The 26,346-nt window shown below is 35.3% G+C and overlaps 1 protein-coding gene across 1 annotated transcript; it reads left to right on the forward strand.

The window, feature by feature from the left end:
• The first annotated feature begins 6 nt into the window (after positions 1-6).
• Fasn_0 (fatty acid synthase) lies at positions 7-12,492 on the forward strand. The gene is made up of 7 exons (XM_011195241.3): positions 7-184; positions 399-609; positions 4,143-4,561; positions 4,643-8,800; positions 8,861-11,379; positions 11,462-11,557; positions 11,626-12,492. Exons 3-7 carry the CDS (start codon positions 4,342-4,344, stop codon positions 11,881-11,883), a joined length of 7,251 nt encoding a protein of 2,416 aa, XP_011193543.2. The 5' UTR covers positions 7-184; positions 399-609; positions 4,143-4,341; the 3' UTR covers positions 11,884-12,492.
• The last annotated feature ends 13,854 nt before the right edge of the window (positions 12,493-26,346 follow it).

Consider the following 26,346-nt stretch of genomic DNA (forward strand, 5'->3'; position numbering starts at 1 on the left):
CAAACGTTCGCGAATCCGAAACAGTCTTCATTGACAATTCACAACGTCAAGACGTTAATTTGGGCTATTGTCGGCTTTGCAACTTGGCGGATAAAATTTGAAATTTGACTTGTATAATTTTGTTAGTGCTGGAAACACTTGAATGTAATACAAACGGAAATTTTCCATTTAACGGTGAATAAAAGTGAGTGAGCTGAAATAATTAATTTCAACGTATTTTTATATTCAGAGACAAGAAAGAACACTGGAAATAACTATCAAAAGCATAAAAAAGAACAATAACTAATTCCTGTTCGTTCATAGCATTTAGGAGTACTCTTATGAAATAAATTAAGATGCATAAAACTGTTTGAGTGTTTATTTGCATTAAATGTTAATACGATTTTTCACATTTTAAGGATATTCGTCTGGCATTGGTTAATTTGGAGAAAAATATATATTTTAAATTCATAAAAAGGACTGTAGTGGTATCACGATACATTGAATATTACGTCGTGAAGTAACGGAATACAACAAAGCGCATAACTTGGAAAGTGTGTTGAGAACAAAAGGTATACAACAGCGAGCTTCAGAAGGAAAGGACATTTCTCACGGAGTGACTGATTTTCGGTATGTACTCAATATATTGTTGTTTGTGTGTGGTAAAGGAAAAACTGCGTAGTACATCCAACATTAAGGGTTTAAATATATATATCTATAAAGAAATATTTTTTTGTGCAATATGTACTCATTTATGTACATATGTATAAACTAAAGTTTTTAAGTAGTTACACTTATTTAATATTTGCATTCATAGTATATATATATCATTTTTTCTCCTATAAAAGCATTCTCCTCTACATTGACCTACTCTGCATTAAAAAAGTGCTAATTAGATACAATTTTCCGTTAAAAGTAAATTTATTGCGCTAACGTTTAAAAGCCAAAGTTCCATTTTCTCAAAGTTTAGTAATTTAATGCATTATATGCATATTTGCCCTTTTGTATTTAAGTGCTAGAAGAGGCTCAATATTTTTTACGTCTATAAGGATAACACAACACAACATTTCAAGTATGGCTTCTAAATTTATGTAGACAAATTCTAATTGCTGAACTTTCAATTACTGTAGGTCTTCCTTTCAGCAAATGTTATGTAGCATAACCATGTACATATGTAATGTATGTGTATTGAAGTGCATTGCATATATGCTCTTACATATTTATTACTGTATGATAAATTGAAATGACAGATCCAAGAATTACCTCCACAAGCAGTGTGATTCCTGTGCGAATGTTTATAAGTATACATATGTACATATATCAATTTATACCTACGAAGAGCTCATTATTCATATAGTTCTTAATATGCATATTCAAAATGATTTATGGCCACAGTTTAATTTCGTATTTAAAAAAAAATGTGTTAAAATATAACATAAAAAATCTTCAATTCAAATACTAACTTAACAGACAACAATGCGTTGTAAAAAGTGGAAATATTTCGGGCGAACATTTACTTTACATTCACCTCAATCGGTATCTGTACAGCGGCTTGTGCTCTATAGGAGTCACCTTTGGAATAACATATGAAGAAAGCATGTATTTACATATGTATGTACAAATTTTTAAATACGCATAAAAACTTCCTATGTGCGATTTATATAATCAAAACCATACTATTTTGAATTGAGTTTTATTTAAAATAAGTTTATTCGATTTAGGGTTTTTAAGGTGAATGAGGTGGTAATTTGAATTAAATATGTCTTTGACAAGTTTCAAGTTAAAATACTTAGTAATTAAGTACATACGCAGGCTACTAGTTGACGCACATAAAAGTATATTATATTCATATTATATGCACATACATTATATGTATAGATGTATGTATATAATATAACTTTATTAAAATATGTACTTTAACATTAATAAATTTAAACCGTATATTAGTTAAGTGTGTTTTGAGTCAATAGGTTAGGTTTAGCTTTTCGACAGCGCTAGCAAAATAAGTATTAACCTTGACTTCCACTAGAATGATTCTTACCGAGCAGTGAGTCTATACACAAACATTTGGAGAAGAAAGTGAATAGCTAATGGTACGGGAACACATTCAAATGAAATGCTAACTAAGTGTACGCATTCTAATTACTTAATTGCTTCTATTTTGAATTGATTATAATAATTGGTAAAGCTGAAAAATCAATTGTTTCCGACAATGTCAACTTTTTTTAGCACATTCAAATATATACATATGCATGTACATACATACATATATTTATGGAGATATTATTAGTATATTGTATGGAGATCGAATCTAATTACCAATCACTTCCGATACTAGGTTCCTAAACCTATTGTTAAGCAAATTTCTTTATAGACCAACGAAATAAATAGATAATATAATAAATATATATAGAAATAAATAAATTTCTAACTTAGTCAGATAATACATCTTAGTTAGCTATCAGGGATAGCATTAGTATCGGCCGGCGCTTTGAAGACTTATGTACATATGTAACAATGTTGTTCTTATTAGCCCTAATTGTGTAACTCTGTCTGAACATTCTGATGGTGATTTGACGAATTTGTTTATATACTGTAAATCTGCCAACTATAACCGAGGTCAGTAATAGTGACGGTTGCAACCATTCTTCAGATATGTAGTTCGTGCTAACTAAAATTGCTTTGTATTTCTAATTTCTGATAAGTCTCGGTAAACATTTATAATTTGTCACCAATTCTATTTTAATTTTGTTAAAATCCTTCTTCAATGAAATGATCTAGTTGTCCTATATACCATACATGCATATGTATACCTATTTACACATATAAAATCATTTGAAATTATGGTAAAACATTCAATAGCGGAAGAGAAGCGGAAGATCATTTTGTCCAAAACAATTTTTTGGTGTCCTATGAACGTAATTGTATTGACTCTTATTTATTTTAGTAATGCTATGATAAAGTGTTATATGTACATACATATGATTATTAATCAGCCTTAAAAATTGTATATAATAATATAAAATTACTAATATTGATATAAGTATGCTTTCCCCACCCCAACTATTCGCAATACAATTATCACTAAAAACATCAATGAACTTGAAATCACGCCACCTTATCTCGCTTTGAAAAGAGAAATGCAAAACTAGACATAGAAAGAGAGAAATATGGTAATAGCAGTGGTGGTTAAACCAAATAAAAAAAAAGCGTTCACGCGGCGGATGACGAATAAGCACTCTCTTGAGTTAGCGGCACACGAGCTTGATGCCTGCTGATGCGTGCTTTTTGCGGTAGTTATGAGCGACAATGACGCTACACAGCCGGCTAACACATGCAGAGAACTTATAACATACATATGCATATGTTATAACTTCTCTGCACATGCATGTGTATGCATATAAACATTATCATTTATTTCGAATTAAATTATTTTTAAATAAACATTTTATAAGGAAAATGGTACATAATGTTTTATATGTACGTACATACGTAAGAAGATATGAAATTGCATAATGCTTGCAATTGGAATGTAACTGCAACACATGGAAGTAGAAATTGGTGTTCGAAACATACTATTTCTATTATTTTCAGAACATTTGTTGTTTTTGCGCATTTAAGTATAATCAATAACTGCGGTATATGCATACTTACGATGGCGTAAAGTTGTATGCCCCACACTTTTTATATTGACATTACAAACTGTTAAAAATGCTAATTTGAAAATTTGAGAGAGAGTGCTCTCGTATTATGCTTTTACCCTCAACGCTCTCACTAAAAACATACATATGTACATATATATTGGCGTGCATTTGAAGTGAACGCAAGAATCACCTGATTTTGGATTTGTATACCAATGTTTTTGTTAGACATGAGGCGGCAAACCACGCCATGCTGTTGATACTTATTTCTATGTACATTCACACATTTATAGACATGTAAACACATGCAATAAGTGAGCATCCACACACACTCATCATCATTCTCTTTGTACTATTTGCTCTTAGTCTCTCCTACTCTTACTTCACTATAAATTGTTGATACAGTAAAAGCCAGTTTGATTAAATTTGTGATAATGAAAAATAATACTAAAACATATTTGCAATGAATTTGTGAGATTTGTTAAAATTTATTAATTTTATTTAATTTATTTGTACTTTTAGTTCCATCAAGCTGATACAAAACACAAGTAATAATACTTCAAAAACTGGTGCTGTTAACAACATACCAGCGCCATCATTACAGAAAAAAAGCAATTCGCGTTCAAATCGTCGAAAAAGACGTCGCAACAAACATCAGCAAAATTCTGCAGAATCGAATTGTTCGCAACCACCGAAAGCACAGATAGTAATAGCTAACGAAATGCCTGCCCGTTTCGCCGAAGACGTTATAACCGACAATGAGAGTAGTGTTCCACTAAATTTAGGTGGACACTACAATCATCATTCCGCAATAAATGACGACATTGTAATAACTGGTTTTTCTGGCAGACTCCCCGAAAGCTCTAGCATTGAGGAGTTCAAACGAAATCTCTTTGATGGTGTGGATTTGGTCAATGATGATCCCAGACGATGGGAACGAGGTAATGTACCTATTTTTAAAACATCATCTCCATTGTATTAATACTCATGCTTTATTCGAATTTTTATAATCTGCATTATAGGTCTTTATGGTTTACCCGAAAGAATGGGAAAAATCAAAGCTGAAGATTTGGAAGTTTTCGATCAACAATTCTTCAGTGTTTCTGCAAAACAAGCTGAATGTATGGACCCTCAAATGCGTATGCTACTTGAAGCGACCTACGAAGCCATTATAGATGCGGGTCTTAATCCGGCTGAGTTACGTGGCACACGTACTGGAGTTTATATTGGTGTTTCTAATTCAGAAACCGAGAATTATTGGTGCGCAAACGCAGATAGAGTAAATGGATATGGTTTGACAGGATGCGCGCGAGCTATGTTTGCAAATCGCATTTCATATACATTTGATTTGAAGGGACCCAGTTTCGCTGTTGATACTGCCTGCTCAAGTTCATTGTATGCTCTGTCTCAGGCATTTACGGATATGCGCGCTGGAAGATGTGATGCGGCCCTAGTTTGTGGTTCCAATTTGATTTTGAAACCAGAGATGTCATTGCAGTTTAGGCGTTTAAATATGCTGAGTGACAGTGGTATGTGCAAAGCTTTTGATGCGACTGGAGCAGGTTACGTTCGTTCCGACGGAGTGGTAGTACTGCTTTTACAAAAAACATCTGTGGCAAAGCGAGTTTACGCATCGATTCTGAACGCACGAACAAACACCGATGGTTTTAAGGAACAGGGTATCACTTTTCCTGATGGACGTATGCAAAATCGTTTAATTCGTGAAAGTTATGAGGAAATTAACTTGGATCCCAATGAAGTTGTATATGTTGAAGCACACGGTACTGGCACTAAGGTTGGAGATCCACAGGAAGTTAATTCGATTACTGACTTCTTTTGCAAAAATCGCCCAACTCCATTATTAATTGGCTCCGTTAAGTCGAATATGGGTCACTCAGAACCCGCATCAGGTGTTTGCTCTATTGCTAAGATTTTAATTGCAATGGAAGAGGGCGTCATTCCAGCAAACTTGCATTACAGTTCAGCTAATCCTGATTTATACGGTTTGAGTGATGGCCGACTAAAGGTTGTCGACCAAAATATTCCCTGGAATGGAGGTATTATTGGACTTAATTCTTTTGGTTTTGGCGGAGCTAATGCGCACATTATTCTAAAATCGAATCCGAAACCAAAAACTATTACTCCCCGCGATGGTCCACCAAAACTGGTTGTATGTTCCGGACGCACAATGGACGCTGTTCAAGATCTGCTCGAAGATGCTGGCACACATCGAGACGATGATGAATATTTAGCTCTAATTAACGGCATACATACGAAGCCTATTTCGTTACATTATTATCGTGGCTATGATGTTTTAACCTCTAAAGGTTCTGTGCAGCGTGAAGTCGTAGAGTTTTCGGATGATAGCCGTCCCATTTGGTTTGTCTATTCTGGTATGGGCAGTCAATGGGGAAGTATGGCTAAAGATCTCCTGCAATTTGATGTGTTCAATAAATCAATTCATCGATGTGCCGAAATTTTGCGTCCCGAAGGTATTGATCTCATGGAAATCTTAACACGTTCTACTGACGACAAATTCGCTGACATCGTTAGTTCATTTGTTTCAATTACGACTATGCAAGTCGCTCTCACCGATTTATTATCTTCTCTTGGTATTCACCCCGCCGGCATTGTTGGTCACTCCGTTGGTGAGCTTGGTTGTGCATATGCAGATGGTGGTTTGAGCGCTGATCAAGCTGTTTTGGCTACATATTATCGAGGACGCGCTATTACAGAATCAAATTTGCCGAAGGGAAAAATGGCAGCCGTAGGATTAGCCTGGGATGATGCTCATAAACGTGTTCCATCTGACTGTTATCCAGTTTGCCACAATAATCAAGATAATTGTACAATTGCTGGCCCGGGTGACTCTATCGATGCATTAGTAGCACAATTAAACGCTGAAGGAGTATTCGCCAAGGCTGTTAGCTCATCTGGTTTCGCTTTTCACAGCAAATACATTGCTGGCGCAGCACCGAAACTAAGGCAAATGTTGGAGAAAATTATTCCAACGGCTAAAAATCGTTCTTCGCGTTGGGTGAGCAGTAGTATCCCAGAAAGTGCTTGGAATACGCCTGTAGCCAAGCAGTCTTCAGCCGCTTACCATGTTAACAATATGCTTTCACCAGTACTTTTCTATGAAGCTCTGCTACATATTCCAGCAAACGCTATTTGCATTGAGATAGCACCTCATGGCTTACTGCAAGCCATTCTCAAACGAGCTCTAGGACGTGACGTTTTAAATCTTAGCCTTGTAAAACGAGGACACCCTAATAATGCTGAATTCCTACTGGCCAATATTGGTAAATTATATGCAGCTGGAGCGCAACCACAGATACAGAATTTAGTACGTCCGATTTCCTACCCTGTTGGCCGTGGTACCCCAATGTTGAACTCGAAAATCGGTTGGGATCATTCTCAGAGATGGGTAGTGCCAAAATATGGAGCTGCTAAATCTTCAGGTGATACAGTTATCGAAATTGATTTATCAAGTGAAGACGATGCATTCATTGTCGGTCATACCATCGACGGGCGTATCTTGTTCCCAGCCACTGGTTATATGACTTTAGCTTGGATGACGTTCGCAAAAATGCGTGGTGTCGAATTCAATAAGACTGCAGTGGTTCTAGAAGATTTGGTTTTCCATCGTGCAACTATTCTAAATAAAGAAAGTGTTACTAAATTTGGCATTAATTTCTTTGATGGCACCGGAGCTTTTGAAATATGCGAAGGCGGCAGCTTAGCCATGTCGGGAAAAATTAAAATCGTCGATAATATTACTCTGGAGGAATTGCCTTTGGAACCACTCTCTCCCCATTTCGTTGACCGAGAATTGGTAGCAAATGATGTGTATAAAGAATTGCGTCTACGTGGCTATGATTATGGTGGTATTTTCCGTGGAATAATCTCATCAGACATCTCTTCTCGTACTGGTAAATTACAATGGGTAGATAACTGGATTAGTTTTATGGATACAATGCTGCAGTTCAGTATTTTGAGTAAGGATCTGCGTGAACTTTATCTGCCTACTCGTATTGAAAAGGCAGTAATTAATCCATCCAAACACATTGAAATTTTATCACAATTATCAGAAGAAGAACGTACAAATGTTGGCGTACCTGTCTATTGGTACAGCGACATTAATGTCATAAAGAGTGGAGGAGTTGAGTTGCGTGGGCTAAAAGCTTCATTAGCTCAGAAAAGACCAAATGCGCAAACCCCCCCGACATTAGAACGTTATACATTTGTGCCAAATTTCAACAACTCAGAACTACACGAGAATTCCGGAAAAGCTGGCGTTCATGCTCTTTCTGTAGCAATTCAAATTGTCATTGAAAATGCGGAACGTTCTTTCAAAATCAAAGGAGTGGAACTTGCAAATGGGCGAAACACCGACTCTTTGATGGCTGGAAAGCTAGTACAGTTGATTGAAGGAGAGCCAGCTGTTGCTGCTGACATTGCTGTGGCCACTGCAAACAAGGATGAGGAGAGCATTAAAACAGCTTTTAGTGATTTTGGTGTTCGAGTTATTTCAAAGAATGTGACCAAAGAACCAGTTGAGCAAAATTGTAACTTCTTATTTGGAAATGATATACTATCTCGCCCTGACACTGCTGTGTTGGAGAATAGTATTGCAAGTATCAAAGATAATGGATTCCTAATTTTTGACGAAAATGTAAACTCATTCAAGAAATCTGGAACCGAGTTATTGTCCCAATATGGCTTTGTCGTGGTTCAAGAATTATACAAAGGCGATTCTAGGGCTCTTATTGTGTCTAGACGTGCCACAGATTTAAACAAACGAAAAGCAGAGATTATAAACGTGACAGACAAAAACTTTGATTGGTTAGAGGACCTGAAACTTGCACTTTCAAAGGCAGCAGAAGAAGAGAAGTATATATATATTGTCAGCCAAGGAGAAGAGCTTTTTGGAGCTGTTGGCTTGACTACATGTGTCACTTACGAAAACGGTGGTAAATTTGTTAGAACCGTCTTCATTCAAGATGCAAACGCCGAAAAGTTCTCTTTGACTTCTAAATTCTATTCCGAACAATTACGTAAAGATTTAACTTCCAATGTACTTAAACACGGTAACTGGGGTACATTCCGACATTTGAAATTGGAGAAAGAACTTGCAACACTGCAAGTGGAACACGCTTATGTGAATGCGCTTGTAAAAGGTTAGTAAAAATAGTACATTTAAAACTAATATATTTTTTAATATGCTGACATCGATTTAGGTGATCTCGCATCATTAAAATGGATTGAGGCATCGCCGTCTCAAAATTTGAAAAATGATAGCTTGGAGCTGTGCTCTGTTTACTATGCCCCTTTGAACTTCCGCGATGTTATGTTAAGTTCTGGAAAATTATCTGCTGATGCACTTCCTGGTGATTTAGCACAACAGGATTGTGTGCTCGGTCTTGAATTTTCTGGACGCGATTCCTCTGGTAAACGAATTATGGCTATGGTACCTGCAAAATCATTGGCAACCACATGTTTGGCTAGCAAGAACATGATGTGGGAAATCCCCTCAAATTGGAGCATGGAAGAAGCATCTACTGTGCCCTGCGTATACTCTACCGTTTACTATGCGCTGGTTGTTCGAGGAGAAATGAAAAAGGGAGAAAAGATATTAATTCATGCTGGGTCGGGTGGTGTTGGTCAAGCAGCTATTTCGGTTGCGCTGCATCACGGTCTGACTGTTTTTACTACAGTAGGTAGTCAAGAAAAACGCGATTTCTTGAAGAAACGATTCCCCAAACTTGAAGATCGATTCATTGGCAACTCACGTGATACATCCTTCGAACAATTGATTATGAGAGAAACACAAGGCAAGGGTGTTGATTTAGTGCTTAATTCCCTTTCTGAAGAAAAATTACAAGCTTCTGTCCGTTGTTTGGGTATTAATGGACGCTTTTTGGAAATTGGCAAGTTCGATTTAAGCAATAATAGTCCCCTTGGAATGTCAATATTCTTGAAAAACACATCATTTCATGGCATTCTGTTGGACAGTGTAATGGAAGGAGCAGAGGAAATGCAGAACCGCGTTGTCGCATTAGTTGCAGAAGGCATTAAAAATGGAGCAGTGCGTCCACTGCCCACATCAGTTTTCAATGAATTCCAAGTCGAACAAGCTTTCCGTTTTATGGCTTCTGGAAAACATATCGGCAAAGTCGTTATTAAAGTTCGTGATGAAGAACCTGGTAAGCAGACATTAAAACCAAGTTCACGACTAGTTAACGCAATTCCACGCACCTATATGCATCCAGAAAAGAGTTATATAATTGTTGGAGGGTTAGGAGGCTTTGGTTTGGAACTAACTCATTGGATGGTATTACGCGGAGCTAGATATATTGTTTTAACATCAAGATCGGGTATCAAAACCGGATACCAGACTCTTATGGTACGACGATGGGAGGAGCGTGGAGTTAAAGTAATCGTTGATACCAATGACGTTACAACTACTGAGGGATGCAAAAAATTATTGCAAAATGCCAATAAACTAGCACTGGTTGGAGGAATATTTAATTTAGCCGCTGTATTACGGGATGCCTTAATTGAAGATTTAACAGCTAAAGAATACCAAACTGTTTGCAAACCTAAAATTGATGGTACAAAATTCTTGGACTTGCACTCTCGTACGCTGTGCCCCGAATTAGACTACTTTGTGTGCTTCTCTAGTGTTTCATGCGGTCGTGGTAACGTTGGTCAATCTAATTATGGTTTGGCGAACTCCGCTATGGAACGCATCTGCGAAAAACGTCGTGCTAATGGACTTCCTGGTTTGGCCATACAATGGGGAGCAATCGGTGACACAGGACTTGTACTCGAGGGATTAGGAGATAATGATACAGTTATTGGTGGAACACTGCCACAGCGTATGAATTCTTGTCTTCAGACCATCGATCTATTCCTGCAACAACCCCATCCAGTCCTGGCGTCAATGGTTGTGGCGGAGAAGCGTAGTAATGATCCATCTGGTGGTGTGAGTATAGTAGCAGCCATCTCCAATATTTTGGGACTGCGGGACATAAAAAATATACAAGATTCTGCTTCGCTCGCTGATCTCGGTATGGATTCATTGATGAGTTCCGAAATTAAACAGACCCTCGAGCGTTGCTTTGATATAGTACTTTCGCCACAAGAAATTCGTGCTCTAACTTTCGGTGAATTAAAACAACTGGATGGTGGGTCCGTCGAAAGATCTGCTTCAGCAGCCAGCTCAGCTGAAGCCCGCTCACCAACACCCATTGGTGATGGAACTCAAGTAGTCTTTGTAACAGAACTGATGCCTTCTGAAGCTATTATCCGCCTAAAATCAGCTGCACCAGAAAACTCAAAGAAAAGCCCAATTTTCTTTGTTTCGCCTATTGAAGGTTTTGTGGACGCCTTGAAAGAAGTGGCGGAACGTTTGGATTGCCCCGTCTACGGTCTACAATGTACAGCTGATGCAGAACAGGACTCTATTGAGTCCTTGGCGAAATTCTACATAAAACATATACGTAAAGTTCAGCCTAAAGGACCATATTCAATTGCTGGTTATTCATTTGGCGCAACCGTCGCTTTTGCTATGGCCGTTGAGCTAGAGCAGAACAAAGAAGAAATCAAGTTGGTGTTAATAGACGGTGCACCTAAGTACGTAAATTGGTACACAAAGGCATTCAAGAAGCGTTACAATACAGCTGATGATGATAATCAAAATCAAGCGTTTGCTTTGGCATATTTTGGCGTTGTTGCGGCTAACACCGATTATAGTGTAAGTACATTTTAGGAATTGAGAAAATTGAAGACAAAGTCTGTTCTGTACTTGTGATTATTTTGAATATTTTACCTTTTAGATGGCAAAACTGCTCGTGGATATTCCAACGTTCGAAGGCAAAGTGGAGAAGTGTGCGGAAATTGTGGCGGACGAAATAGATAAACCCGTTGAACTGGTATGCATTTGCGCTTATCTATATATCTCTACTTAATTTTTAATTTGAAAAAAATTGTCTAACTTTAGGTAAAAGCTGCTGCCGCCTCGTTCTACTACAAACTTGCTGCATCTGATAAATACGCAGTAACGCAAAATTTGCAATGTGATGTAACATTGATTAAACCAACCGAAAATTACTCGAAACTGGAAATTGATTACGGCCTAAATGAAGTGTGCGATGGCAATGTTGATGTTCTAATCGTCGAAGGTAATCATCGTACCATCTTGTTAGATGAAGAACCCCTGCAAACAATCGAGGCCTCTCTGAAGCGTCTCCTGAATTAATAGTATATTAAAACCTTAACAACACTTTAATTATAAATGCTACTATGCTTATTTTAGACGTTTTAGAGGTCATGCACTAAATGTTAAATTAGTTTCCTTCGCAACTTATTAGTAATTAATGTTTTAGTCCAATTTTTATGAATTGCTTTTGGAAATCACACAATCTAGAATACTGCAAAAGGCATGAAAATAATTACATATAATACGTTATTGCGATAAATTTGATATTATCAAGCCTTCACATACATATATATAGAACATAAACGTACATGCGGAAATTTATGTGGGCATGAATAGAAGCATAATAATAATTACATGTTCTAAATGAGCTCATAGGAGTTGTAAACTATGTATGTATAGCACTTTGATTATTTTTGAATTTTGTTAGTCTCGAATGAAATAACATAGTTTAATGAATTTGTAATTTATAAATATATGTTTGTAGGAACATTTATTATTTACACATACCTTGATCATATGTTACTATTTGATAAGATCTATGCAATTTAGTTCTGCAACATTCCTTAAATTAATATTAATTAATAATTTTCTTATAATATGTAAATATAATTTGTTTTGCAACAATAAAATATATGTACTTGAATATTATATAACAACGTTGTCCTTTATTTCTTGTAATATTCGTTTGATCCAATTGATCATAATTAAATTTTTTTTTAATGATATAGTCATATACAAATACTCCCACTACCAACAACGTGCATTTATACAATTAATTAACTACAAGAAAGTTAATTAACAACAACCTTGATTAAAAACAACAACAAACGACAATAACTTCTTCATCCTGCTTCGAACAACAAAATTTGTTCCTGCGTGAGTGACAGGAAGATCACCTTGAAAAAAAAAAATCAAGCAACAGCAACTCCTTCGTTGTGCTTTGAAGAAAAAAAAGGAACAACAATTATAGTATTTGGGATTGCAAAAACAGTGCTTAAAGGCAGGAAACCGCATTGGACAGGTATTAATAAAAACAATTTTTCAATAACAAATCGCATATCGATCTACAACAACTATTCAATACCAGGAACAGCTGTCATGCAACAACACCCCATAGGGATAAGTTTTATTGTTTAACGAAAAATCAACAACAATGGAAAAATTAGATTTTAATGCTAAATTTAAGCTTAATATTAATATAATATGACGGTTATGGAAATTATTTGTTATGGTTTATAGAATAAATAGATTCCATGCTACATATGTATGTTCGAATATTTGCCTGTTGATTTTAAATGTTTGTAAAAGTATTACCGTTAGAAGAAATCTTACAAATTTAAAGGCGTTATATCGATCATTATCGATCGATACTTGTTTTTATACTCTCCCATCATGTTGCACAGAGTATTACAGTTTTGGTACACATATTCCTTGGCACCTAGAGGAAGTTGATATTGCATATGGTGAAATCGGATAATAACCACGCTCATCTCCAATACAAAGGTTATATAGAAAATTACTAAAAGAGCGTAAACTCACTAACGGAAAACATTAACCACTAAATTTTACAGAAGAAATGGCAGAGGAGAGCTGCACTCAGATTAAAAAAGGAAAATATGCGAGGCGTCGCCCAGTTATGGGTCAAAAACTATATCTCAGAAACTACTCGTCCAATTTCAATGAAATTCCGTACATAATATTTTTTTGGCTAAATTGGTTCAAAACCACCCCCACTGCATTTCATCTGTGGCTTCACTTGAACATGAAGAACTCAGTGCCTAATGGTAATTTTCACCGAAAATATCGGTCAATCTCTCAGATATTTTGATATAATTCCCAGAGAGTCTTTTTTTCTAGTAGTGTGTCTTTGTACCAAAAAAAATTACAAAAATTGGGCCGTAACCAAAGCAAAGAACGTATATGTAGTAAGAAGGAGCAAATGTTAATTGGCAACTTTTTGAGTGCGAAATTAGCCACTTGGAATGGAAAAAATTACACCACAGCTTGAGGGAAGTGGGAACAATGCCACAAATAGACACAAATGATCAGAATAAAACACTAGCTAAGGCTCGCGCGTTCCCACTTTCGACATGACGCAGGTGGTAAGCGCGAAGGAGTTAATTCCGAGCATTTACGTTCGGATCCTGTAATAACCTTTTTTTAGGGAGTTGTTGCAGATTTACGTCCATATAATCATTTCAATAGCAAATCTTCTTTATTTTAATAATTAAAATATTTTTTGAAAATATTTGCACATCTAAAAAGAATTCAATAAAATATTTTTGGTATGAATGCAAATCATATTTACGCAAAAATTCCTAAATACACATACGCTTGTCGACACTTTTGCTTTTACGTGAGTGCAGTTGAAAGAAGCAAGTGGGATGGTCGTTCGCAAGGAGGGGTCGGGGGCGCAGTAGCCCTTGATTTTTAATGTTATATATTAATGGATAATTTATGAAAAATTATACAAAATTTAAAAAGTAGTATAAATATATTCATATTTACTTAAATAATCACTCCCTCAAGTGCTATCATTAATAGGCGACCTCTATCAAAGCGCCTCTGTACATGTGTTGTCTCGAAGAAGTAATGGAGATTTTGGGCGAAGACGAAGTGACACATCATTGTGTAGTTGTTGCGTTGCTACAAAACGTTGAAATAAGCAAATGACCGCTTCCCTTCAATTGACAATTGTGCACATAAACGTACAGATGAACTCGCATACATATTGACGTTGAATTGTGCGAGTCGTCGCTGAGTTGACAAAAATGTTTCAAATCTACAATCTAGCGACAATGTCGGACATGTTAGCTGTCATCGCTTGGCTAAGAGTTATAGAGAAGCCAAAAGAACGCACTATTCCTGTAATTGGCAGCATTCAGCAAGCGGCGATAGCATTTTTAATGAGTTTTCCGCATACTCTCTTACGGATTCAACTAGATAACTCAGTGTAACTCACATGTAAATCTATTGACAGACGAGCAGCGCCCACAAATAGCGATCAGAGAAGTGACCAATCGATGAAAGCTGTTGTCACATTTGTTTCTTTCGCAGTGATTTGTTTCTGAATAATGACATAGACAAAGTTTGATTTGTCCAGGTAGGCCTAAAATAGGTTAACTCGAAAACCTATGAATAAGGATCATGCATTCATATGAACACTGAATGGACTGAAGAATCTTGTGAGTCTGGAAAGTGGTATGTTGTCACTTTTCACTTCTAAAGTGAAAATTAAGGAAATTCTTCAACTTTGTATTTTTAGCAAGTTTGTGAAGAAATCACTTGTGGACGGCTTAACTATGCGGGGGGATGGTGGGATTTTCAGTGGTTGGTTGCTCAAATTGTAAAAAATCATAATTTCAAAAATTTCATATCAATTTCATAATTATCATGCTCGCGAAGATCGTACTCAAACGACTTGTGGTTGACCAGGCGCGCAGAAAAAAGAATGGGATACTGATTTGCGAATCCATGAACTTTGCTTTGTCGAAGAAGCGCGTTCCTTATGAATGAAATTGTTTTGTTGTAGCATGAAACATTTAAATGTTCTAATTAGAATACACATATAGTGCAAGCGCGAACATTGACCAATTAGGAAGCACGTACGCATACGATTGGTTGATGTTCGTATCACTTGCGGGAATTTTTGATTTTTTGCAAGTACAGTGATCCCCGCTTAAGTGCCCCCCGTTTAAGTGCCTTTAAGAAAAAGCTTGGTAAGTATCTCAAGGCCTTTAAGCGGGATTTATTTAAGGGCCTTCCCCGATAAAGTGTCTCAAAAGTCTTGCTTGTTAAGAGGGGGCACTTAAGCGGGGATTACTGTAATTGAAAAATTGGACAGATATATGTATACCCTAGACACATATGTGGAAAAGTATTAGGGTATTGTGTTTACTACGTGCATTGACACACATCGATTTGTAGTAAACTGAAATACAAACTTTGTTTCACATACATATGTACATACATTAAATATTTCAAAAAAATATAAACAACTAGCAGACCCGGCCACACGTTTTTGTGGCTAAGGTATACATTAAATTAAGTTGGTCCAATCTTGGCTTCGGCGACGATATTTATTACTCGAGGTTGATTTATGTTACGCAGCATGATTACAACTCACACCACTTTTAATTGCAAAGTACAGGCAACTTGAAATAGTTTGCGATAATTGGCTACGTCATCCTGGTTTGTAGCTGTGTGATCTTAACCCCCCTCCCGTACCTCCGTGCCTGAGTGGCGCCTACAACTCTACAACGCATAGTTAGCCGCCGAAAAATTTCAAAATTTTTAACTCGTGATATCTTTTGAATGGAATGTCAGAATCTAATAATTCAAAAAGTTATATAAAGGTATAAAGCGATCTTAAATAATAAATCATTTATTTCGATAAGGATTAATACTAAGGTATAAATAAAGAGCCTTTTCAAGTAGTGGTATTTTAATTTTTTTTTTTTATATAAAAACGCTTATTGGGACAAAACTATAATAGTTAGAGGTATGATGTCGCGACGTTTTTTGTAGATAATGATAAGTTCTACAAAATTGTAGTACATCACTTTGTTATATCTTCAATCGTTTTCGCAGCATTCGCGATTAAAGAAAGTTTTTTGGTATTTTTTTTACATTATCGGATTTTTGGTAAGGAACCCTATTTTTTTTTTAAACTAAATATAGCCTATGTCACTCAGGGATAGTATAGCTTTCCAACGGTGAAAGAATTTTTCAAATCGGTTCAGTAGTTTCGGTGCCTATTCGACACAAACAAGCAAAAAAACAAACATTTCCTCTTTATAATATTAGTATAGATAAATAAAGTTAAATAAATAAATTGCGAGAGTATAAAATGTTCGGTTACACCCGAACTTAGCCCTTCCTTACTTGTTATATCATATTATTATCAAGCGACAATTATTTTTAATTCCGCACAGGACCATCCAAAAATTTCAAAATTTTTAACTCGTGATATCTTTTGAATGGTATGTCAGAATCTAATAATTCAAAAAGTTATATAAAGGTTTTGAAGCGATCTTAAATAATAAATCATTTATTTCGATAAGGATTAATACTAAGGTATAAATAAAGAGCCTTTTCAAGTAGTGGTATTTTAATTAATTTTTTTATATAAAATCGCTTATTGTGACAAAACTATAATAGTTAGAGGTATGATGTCGCGACGTTTTTTGTAGATAATGTTATATCTTCAATCGTTTTCGCAGCATTCGCGATTAAAGAAAGTTTTTTGGTATTTTTTTTACATTATCGGAGTGTTGGTAAGGAACCATATTTTTTTTTTAAACTAAATATAGCCTATGTCACTCAGGGATAGTATAGCCAGAGAACGTTAAATATAGAGATGGTTCATGGTGTGCCGATTGTCAAAGTGGTCCTCTTTTCGCAGGGGTACTCGCCAAGATGAGCGTGTTTCACCACAGAAAATTATTAGCGTGTTTCACCACAGGTTTAAAATCGGCGCGCTCGAAAATAGCAGAAATGAGCATTTTCTGTGTTAAATGAGAAAAATTATGTTAATTTCAATGTTATTAACTGTACGCTTACAGTTTCGCTTATATACAATGTGCAAACGACTCTGTATATAATTTCGTTTATATTTGATATGAAAATAAATACGTACATATGTAAAAAATTATGAATTATTCCATAAAATGCTTTAAGAATCTAATAAATTAATTATTTTATATATGTACATATGCTAAAATACAATGTAATTATATATTATATATATATGTAAATATGTGTATTTCCTTTTTTTTGGTTATTAAAATTGTCCAAATGATATATATATATATACCAAATGAGTAAACGTTCGCGCATAATTTGTAATTGTAAACAAAATCAATTTGTTTGTAAATTTGTTTACATGCATATGTGCGTAAATATGTGCCTCATGGTTTGTTGTAAAATCTTCGTTGCCACGGACAACGAATGGCCGCAAATTGTGATTTTTTGTTCTCAAGTTAAAGCAGTGTCGCACGTTCGAAGGGGAGAGGTCCAGGTCCTCAACTCATCTTATCGTTTAAATTTTTATGTCTTGATTCTTACAGAAATCAGTCGTAGTACATTGAAATATGGCCAAAATACCAATGTATTAGGTAGAATATTTAAATACATTTAATTATTTGTATTTGCTAATTGTAGGTCAATACTATACAATACATAATTAGCGCATTTATAATTAGGGAGGGATCACTTGAAACGCCTCTGTAAAGCTCGATGTGTAGAAGGTTTGATGGCCGCCTGCGCGACGTCGACGCAATATTGCGTTGTTGGTAGAAAATCGACTTGTCGTAAATATGTATGAATATGTATAAGCATGCAAACATATCGACATAAATTTTTGCGAGCCACAGAATTTTTGCTGAAAAATATTTTAAATCGACTCAAGGGCTATGTTGCCACTTTTGTACTTAGGTTTTTGCGATGTTGCAAATTTTCCTTCTGGAGGGAACATTAGAAAAATCTTCAATTTATAATTTTTGTCATCGTCGCGAAAAGACGTTTGTCGACATGGCATGCGCGGGGGTTGTGTATGGTGTTGCTTTTATGAATGTGCGCTTGCGTTCATGAATGACAATGTTTTTGTTGTATTTACTGTATTTATTGGCTTCGTTGATTGGCTGCCATATTGACTTGTGATGCTGCTTATGCGTTTGAGGCGCTTGTTGTTTTTGTAGAAAATACTTTTGATTTTTTGTGATGGTGACAAACTTACGTCAAAGAACGTATAATATTAAGAAGGAGCAAATGTTAGCTGTGCTAAAATGTTATTTGACATTAGGGAACATCGAAAAAATTTCGAACACTATGAAGGAACACACCATTCAAAAGGGGAAGCAAGCCAATGTTTACCACTTTATAAGGGAACTGATCAATTGCGTGCACCACGATATAAAGGAACATGAGAACAGAAAATGTATGCATCAGAGAAACTACACCACACTTCAAGGGAACTACTCTATAGAAATTGCCCACGCAGATGTTCTTTGATATGCGCATAAGGGGTAATTGGAATAATGTGTATTGTAAAGAAATAATTATTAATCGCACAAGATTTACGAATTTGCCTCCTCATCAACCACAAATTCGCACAGAATTCTGTGATTTCTAATTGGATATTTTTCATGTTCTCTATCAATGAGGTGTAGTTTGTCGTGTTCCCTCATAGTGGTGGAAAAATTGCGTAGAGGAGTGTATATCGCTTGTGTTCTAAGTAGATCACAATAAATGCATTGGTCTTAAAGTTGACTTTGGTGCTGTGTGCTTAGCAACCCAACGTTTTGCAATTTCAAATATATTGTTCGAGTTCAAATCTTACTTGAAGTATTAATATATTTTTTGACTTTTTTGTTTTTTTTTATTATATTTTATTTTGGAGAATTGACGTGAGAACACCCATTTCCCCTTTGTGTCTAATTGATCTCAGTTCGCTCATTCTGTGGTGTATTATTTTTCTTTCGAAGTGGCGAGTTTTCGATGTTCCCTTATATTTTAGCACACAAAAAGCTGCGAGTTAACATTTGCTCCTTCTTATTATTATATGTTCTTTGGCCTCGGTCGTACGATTTGACGCGGTTATTATTATTTCCTGTGGGCCTGCGTCAAGTCTATGGTGTACGCCAACGGCGACTGTTGATGCACTTCGTACGAATATCGAACGTGAAATTACAGCAGTATCCAACCTTCGAAAATTGGGTCCAGCGTTTTTGCAAGACCAAAATAAATCGAGTTCCATACGTAATGGCATTGAATGTACTTTCATAGGAATAAAGAATTTCATTGATATCCCAAACAGTTTTTGTTTTTTAGCGCTCTAATTAAAAAACTCGTTACCAATAAGTGCATCCATATGTTTTTATTACCTGCAGTATGTTCCATGTTCTATTGCTCTTTTTCAATGACAATGAAAAGAGATCTAATAGCCTTTTCACACAGGAGCTAATTGATAAATTAACGGTCTGATCGATTAAAACGTTGATTAAGATCGATTTACCATACAAAATAAAAATCTACATTAATCGACTTGTAATTAAATTCAATTCTGCGACAAAGACCGTATTATTATATATGTACGTTCTTTGACTGCGAGTTGTTGTACATACATGCTACACGATGGTAGAATATCAATCAGCTGATGAAACGTACCAACTTCTTATGAAAAGCAAAAACAACAAGTAAGGAAAGGCTAAGTTCATGGTGTGTGGTGGGGTACGTAAGATAAACGCCTGCATAAAGTTTGGTTTATATAGCTTCATTGGTTTGTAAGATATATACGCCACGCCCACTTCTTCAAAAAAATTACACCGAAATATGCCCTTTCCTAGTGCGATCCTTTATTCCAAATTGTATTTTTATAACTTCATTTATGGCTTAGTTATGACACTTTATGTGTTTTCGGTTTTCGCCATTTTGTGGGCGAGGCAATGGTCCTATTTCGAAAAGCAACCCTCTCACGGTTTCAAGGAATATTTGTACCAAGTTTTGTCAAGATATCTTAATTTTTACTCAAGTTACAGCTTGCACAGACAGACAGATGGACGGACGGACAGACATCCGGATTTCAAAACTACTCGTCATCCTGATCACTTTGGTAAATTTGACTCTATATCTAACTGTTTTAGTTTTAGGTGTTACAAACAACCGTTATGTGAACAAAACTGTAATACTCTCTTAGCAACTTTTGTTGCTGTATAGCAGCTTATCGGTTATCGAGTAGCCGGCAGTGTGAAGGGTAAAAGCTGGTTTCTCAATCAATTAATTTGGCTGTGTGAAAAGGTTAGTTTCTTTTGGTTTTCCCTAATTACAATTATTACAAATTCTATGGATGACTTTTCACCGAAAATACTGGTGATTATCGAAGATACCCAAACAGTGCGTCTTAGTTCTAAAAATCGGTAAATCGTGTCAAAATACTTAATAAAACTGTGTCGAAGTTCGCCTTTTCAGTTGTGTTTATACCATTACCATTATAGAAATTTTGCGACTATCTATTTTACCTATGAATGAAATCGATCTATATTAAATAACAGCCCCATACATTCATAATTTCATTAAACAATGAATATAATAAATATACATTTTTCCACATTATTGAATAAACTTGATTTTATAGTTCATTATACTAATATAAATTACTTTCAAACTCACAACACATTCAATTTCAATTTTCCCAGGGAACTGGGAACAATGCCAACAAACAGACGCAAATGATCAGAACAACACTGGCTAAGACGCACGCTTTTCCATTTTCCCTATAGCGCAGCTTGAAAGCGCGAAGGAGTTAACGAAATGCGGTCTCGAGCATTTAAGTTCCTAATGCTGAAACTTTTTAATAATCTTTTTTTAAAAAGAGTTTTTGAAAGAAAAAAGTTTCTTTAACAATTTTGACGAAAAAACAAATGCAGTAGAAAAATCGAAATGAGAAAAGTAGCTCCTAAGCGACTTGGATTTCGCATGTCTCGTAATTGGTTATGAATTAATTTAATATAAATAAATTTAAATATTTTCCTATGAAAATATGCAAAAACTTTGTAATTCTAATAATGTTTAATATTTTGTCTGTGGTGGAGCTTCTGGCGGAAATGCCCATATATCGGTTAATATGTGAGATATATGCCCGGTTTCACAGTTCGTACTTAAGTTGTGCCCAAATAAAATCTTAGCTAAGCATTGTTGTCGACTGAGTAGTCATTTGCGTTTCACAGTCGATGCTTATTTTCTATAAAATTCTATTATGATATATGGCAGCACAATGAAAAACATTTGTTTACAAATAACATCTGACAAATTGAAATTATTGTTGATGAAAAATAACTTTGCGACGAATAAATTTAGAATCTGGGACATGGATGCAAACAATAATAGGACACCGAATTTCACCGCAAGCGAGTGTGGGCACCTATTGCAACTCGCAGGAAAGAATATAACCGTCATTGAATGCAAGAAAATCCAAAAAATTTTTCAGCAAATCATTTTTATTTTATTTTTTTGACAAATAAGTCAATATTCAAAACAAAAATCAGCTGTTACTTAAGCACTGCTTAAGTCTCCCAATTTCAGTACTTAAGCAGAACTTAAGTTTGAACTATAAAACGCAATATTTCTGTTTTATCTTAAGCACAACCTAAGCACTGACTGTGAAACCGGGCAATAGTGTAGCTTGGTGGGGAAAATGAGTGAAATCGGTTTAGGAATTACATCAGCCCTCATATACCATATATGATGATTCTCGTTATTCTATTGGACCATATGCCGATATGGGTCAAATTGTGTGTAATCTAAAATTACATCAATAAATTGCGAGAGTATAAATTGTTCGGTCGCACCCGAACTTAGCCTTTCCTTACTTGTTATATCTATAGATTACAATTTGTTTGTACGGGAGATTAGAAAAGTGGGAATTTTAGACCACTTCAGGATTTTATCAACATATACAGCATTTGCACCAAGATCAATGAGATAGAGCGAGCAAGATAATAACACCGACGTGTTGTAAAAGAGGAGAAGTGGTAACCTTTTTCCTGATGCTAGAAAAAGTCCCCATATCTCTCATTTATATGAATAGTGTCATAACTCAAAGAACATGATTTTTGAGCTATTCTCGAGTTATGCGCTTAGCAACACATTTTGCGATTCATTTTTATATTATAGATGTAAAATACCATAACCACTTCCTGTGACTAAGGGGTGACCATAAGAATGATGAAGCAAACAAACGACTTCAGATGGCTCTGCTAACCACAGATTGACATGTGGCTTTCCAAAATAATAGAAAAATTAGAGCAGAAAGACATATACAGCATTTGCACCAAGATCAAGCTAGAACAAGTCCCCATACCTCTCATTAATATGAATAGTGTCATAACTCAAAGAACACACTCTTATGCAGAAATGTGTGCAATTTCATCGTCCATATTTTATAAAGTTTTCATTCTGATGCCGTAGAAAAATAAACCTGAAATAAGAATGTGACGTTATTCAACTTGTTATGTTGCATTATTTTTTACAACAGCGATAAATTTCAGTTGTGCCCGAATTATTTTAGATTTTTTGCAAAACTGCAATTCGTTATCGCATGAAAGACGTGATGCACTGAATTTCCCTTTTCCATTTCCATTTTCGAACATCAAATCGTAACGATTTAACCAGAGAACGTTAAATATAGAGAAGGTCCAATTGCAAACCAGCGTGTGAATTGTCAAAATCTAACAAAACACGATGAGCGTGTTTCACCTCAGCCAGCTCGGAAGGAGAACATTGCTGAGCATTAAATGAAAAATATGCTCAGAGATTTACATTTCTATTATATCGGAATGTTAGCCCGTTTGCTTTAGGCAATCGAATATCCGGTTTGTAACCGTTCGTACGAATATTAACCGGTTAGCACTATTCGGTTAGTCGCAATGTTCCGACTATTCGAATAGTCGTTCTCCTGCGGTTATTCGAATAGTTATACTGTCACTATTCGAATAAATGAATATTGTTTGCAGTCTAAAAGCCTTTGATTTTCCAGATATATGTCCGTATTTTCCAGATATATACAATGTGCGGTATAAATCGGTTGAGAAGTGTTCGGGCAGAAGGGCACGAGCAAAACCGACCACTGACCGACCCAAAAAAACCGGTTCTTCACAGAAAACCGACTACCCACGTCGAAGTTTTGCCCCACAATGACCCAAAGCCCCACCCACCGACCGCCCACACTGCCACGAGTGTGCCCCAAAAAAACCGGTTCCAAAAGGTAACCGGTTACTACAGTAACCGCAAAAAACCGAAAAAATTTGGCAGCTAGTGGGTAGGGGTATAGAATAGCGAACTCAAGAAACCTACCACGCAGTGTTGTATCAGTCATATTTTACTTTTGCATGTGAAACAACAACAGTTTTGGTATGACAGTAATAAAAAATAGCGAGTTTTTTGTTAGTTTTAATATTTCACTTTTTTCAATAAAAATAAGAAAATTAATGAACTTGCACTATTCGAATAGTCGACAACGAACGGTTAACCGAATAGTCGAAAATGAGCGGTTAATCGAATAGTCGATGACTGACGACTATCCGAATAGTGCAAACCGAATATTATTATTCGAATAATGCCCTATTCGATTAATTCGGTTAGTCGATTAGTCGAATACCAAGAGCTCTAGCTCATTTAAATTCCATTATTTTTAAAACTAATTAATTTAATAAAATTGAATGAGCTTTAACATGAATAAAAGAAAAATGAATTCCATACACTGAAAAAAAAAATTATTTGAGTTTCTTAATGTAGCGTAGCAAAATTCATCAGCCATCCTGTAGTATACAATGATTAAATACTAACAACAATTCAATAATCTAATTCTAATAACTTTAAAATAATAATTAAAAGCTAAATGTTAGAGAAATTCATTTCATTACAGTTGCCTTGCTAAGTCTGAAGGCCTCTTACGTGTCAGTCGGTTTTCTCGTTCAGCAGTACCGATGAGTCTGGATGCCTCTTCATTTACATGCTGTATAAGCCTCATTTCGTGAGTCTATGCAAATTTGGTTATTTCGTTTACTACTGAATTCACACCAAGAAACATATCATTAACTATACTTCTTAGTACCTTATTTTGGAAGCGCTGAATGAAGACAATACAGTTTTGAGTTGAGCAACCCAATAGTTGAGCTCCATAGGCCCAAATTGGCTTTAGTACTTGGTTATATATAAACAGCTTGTTTGCGATTGAAAGCGTGGATCTCCTACCGACCAGATGGTAAAACTTAGGAAATTTTAAATCAAGCTCGCACCTTTTTTTCTTGACATGCTCTTTCCAGGGAAGCTTAGCATCTAGGGTGATTAGGCGGTGCTAAAGTAAAAGGGTTATACAACCAAATACTAACTAAAAATAAATGTATATTTTCCATTATCATTATGTTTATCACAAAATATATCTTCGTATCTAAGTAGTTGTCCCAAATTTAACATATCGGCTGAAAGTTTTTATCTAGAGTTAAGTCTTGAAAGGTGTTAAAATGTCTTATCATTTTAAGACTGGGTTGCTTATAATATTTAATATCAATTTTAATTCATTTATAATATTATTACTAGATATATTGCATGCGTGTGTGTTTAATATATATGTATAACAAATTTTATACTACCAAAGTGATTTTATTAAACCCAATGTTATCAAATCGAGTCGATATGGATGGACGTGTATACATATATTAATTCCAGGGATTGCATGTACAAACGTACAATTTATTATAATTTGCTTTTAAATAATTACTAAATAGTTGCTTTTATACAATTACTACTAAGTGGTAAGGTGCAATATTAGTTTTCGCAATTATCATGCGCAGAAGCGCAAATGGAATTCAGACTACGCTTAATATAAATCTTGCTAATTTGTTTTATACGCGTGCTAAAGAAACTGACGTAAATGTAAATAGCACATGCTGCATCTTACTTCCACATGCTTACATCTGTATATGTAGCTGTTTTTAGAGTTTAAATATATTCGATATGATTTGCAATAATTAAGAAAAGTTTAATTCCTAACGTTTCTTCTTAATTTTTACTGAAAAACAATTAAGTGAAATTTAATTTTTATAGCTTAATTTGAGGCTTCGTTATAGCAGTTCACCGATTTTCGCTTTCTCAAGGAACACGTGTAATTTTCACTCAAATTATTTCTTGCACAGACGAGAGGACAACACATATTCCGATCATCGTATCAATTTAAAATGAATAACTAACTCTATATGTTGACTTATTTTGGGTGTTACAAAATTAGGCGAACAAATTATAAAATTTAAATTTTTACTACCGATGCAGAATCTTAAAAGAGTCTCTCTATATCGTATGGAGGCGAACTAAAAATATGATATTGCACTTATGGATAGCATAAATCATGTAAAAAAGACATGGGATACAGACATCAAGTGCCAAACAACAACAAACAAAATTACAGAAAACATGTTTTAAAGTATGTACATAAAACTTTTTGCGAAGTAAAAAAATAAAACTGGGTATAAATCTATATTTTACAGCTTTTTGAAATACTGTATATTTTAATGAAAATTCTATAACTCGAAGTTTTTTTTGTGGATTATATTGATTCGAGTTAGAGAAGTTCCATTTTATTACGAATCAAATTTCATCGAAATTTATCGTGTAGTTTCTGTGATATTATTTTTTAACCATAAGTGGATTTTTGACCCATAAGTATACCAATTTGAGTGCAGCCCTTCTGTACCATCTTTGTAATGAAATTTGAGGTTTCTGGTGCTTTTCCTTACTGAATAATAGCATTTTTAGTAGTTTTCGACCATTGTATGAGAGGTAGGCGTGGTTATAATCCGATTTGGACTGTATAAGGTTGCATCTAAAATAAACGACTCTAGAGAGTTTGATTGATACAGCTTTAGTAGCTTACGAAATATGTACAAAAAACGTATTAGGAGGCGGGGCCACACCACATCTGCAAAAAATTACATCCCAATATGCCTCTTC

The sequence above is a fragment of the Zeugodacus cucurbitae genome, chromosome 3 (assembly GCF_028554725.1).
Source record: "Zeugodacus cucurbitae isolate PBARC_wt_2022May chromosome 3, idZeuCucr1.2, whole genome shotgun sequence".
NCBI lineage: Eukaryota > Metazoa > Arthropoda > Insecta > Diptera > Tephritidae > Zeugodacus > Zeugodacus cucurbitae.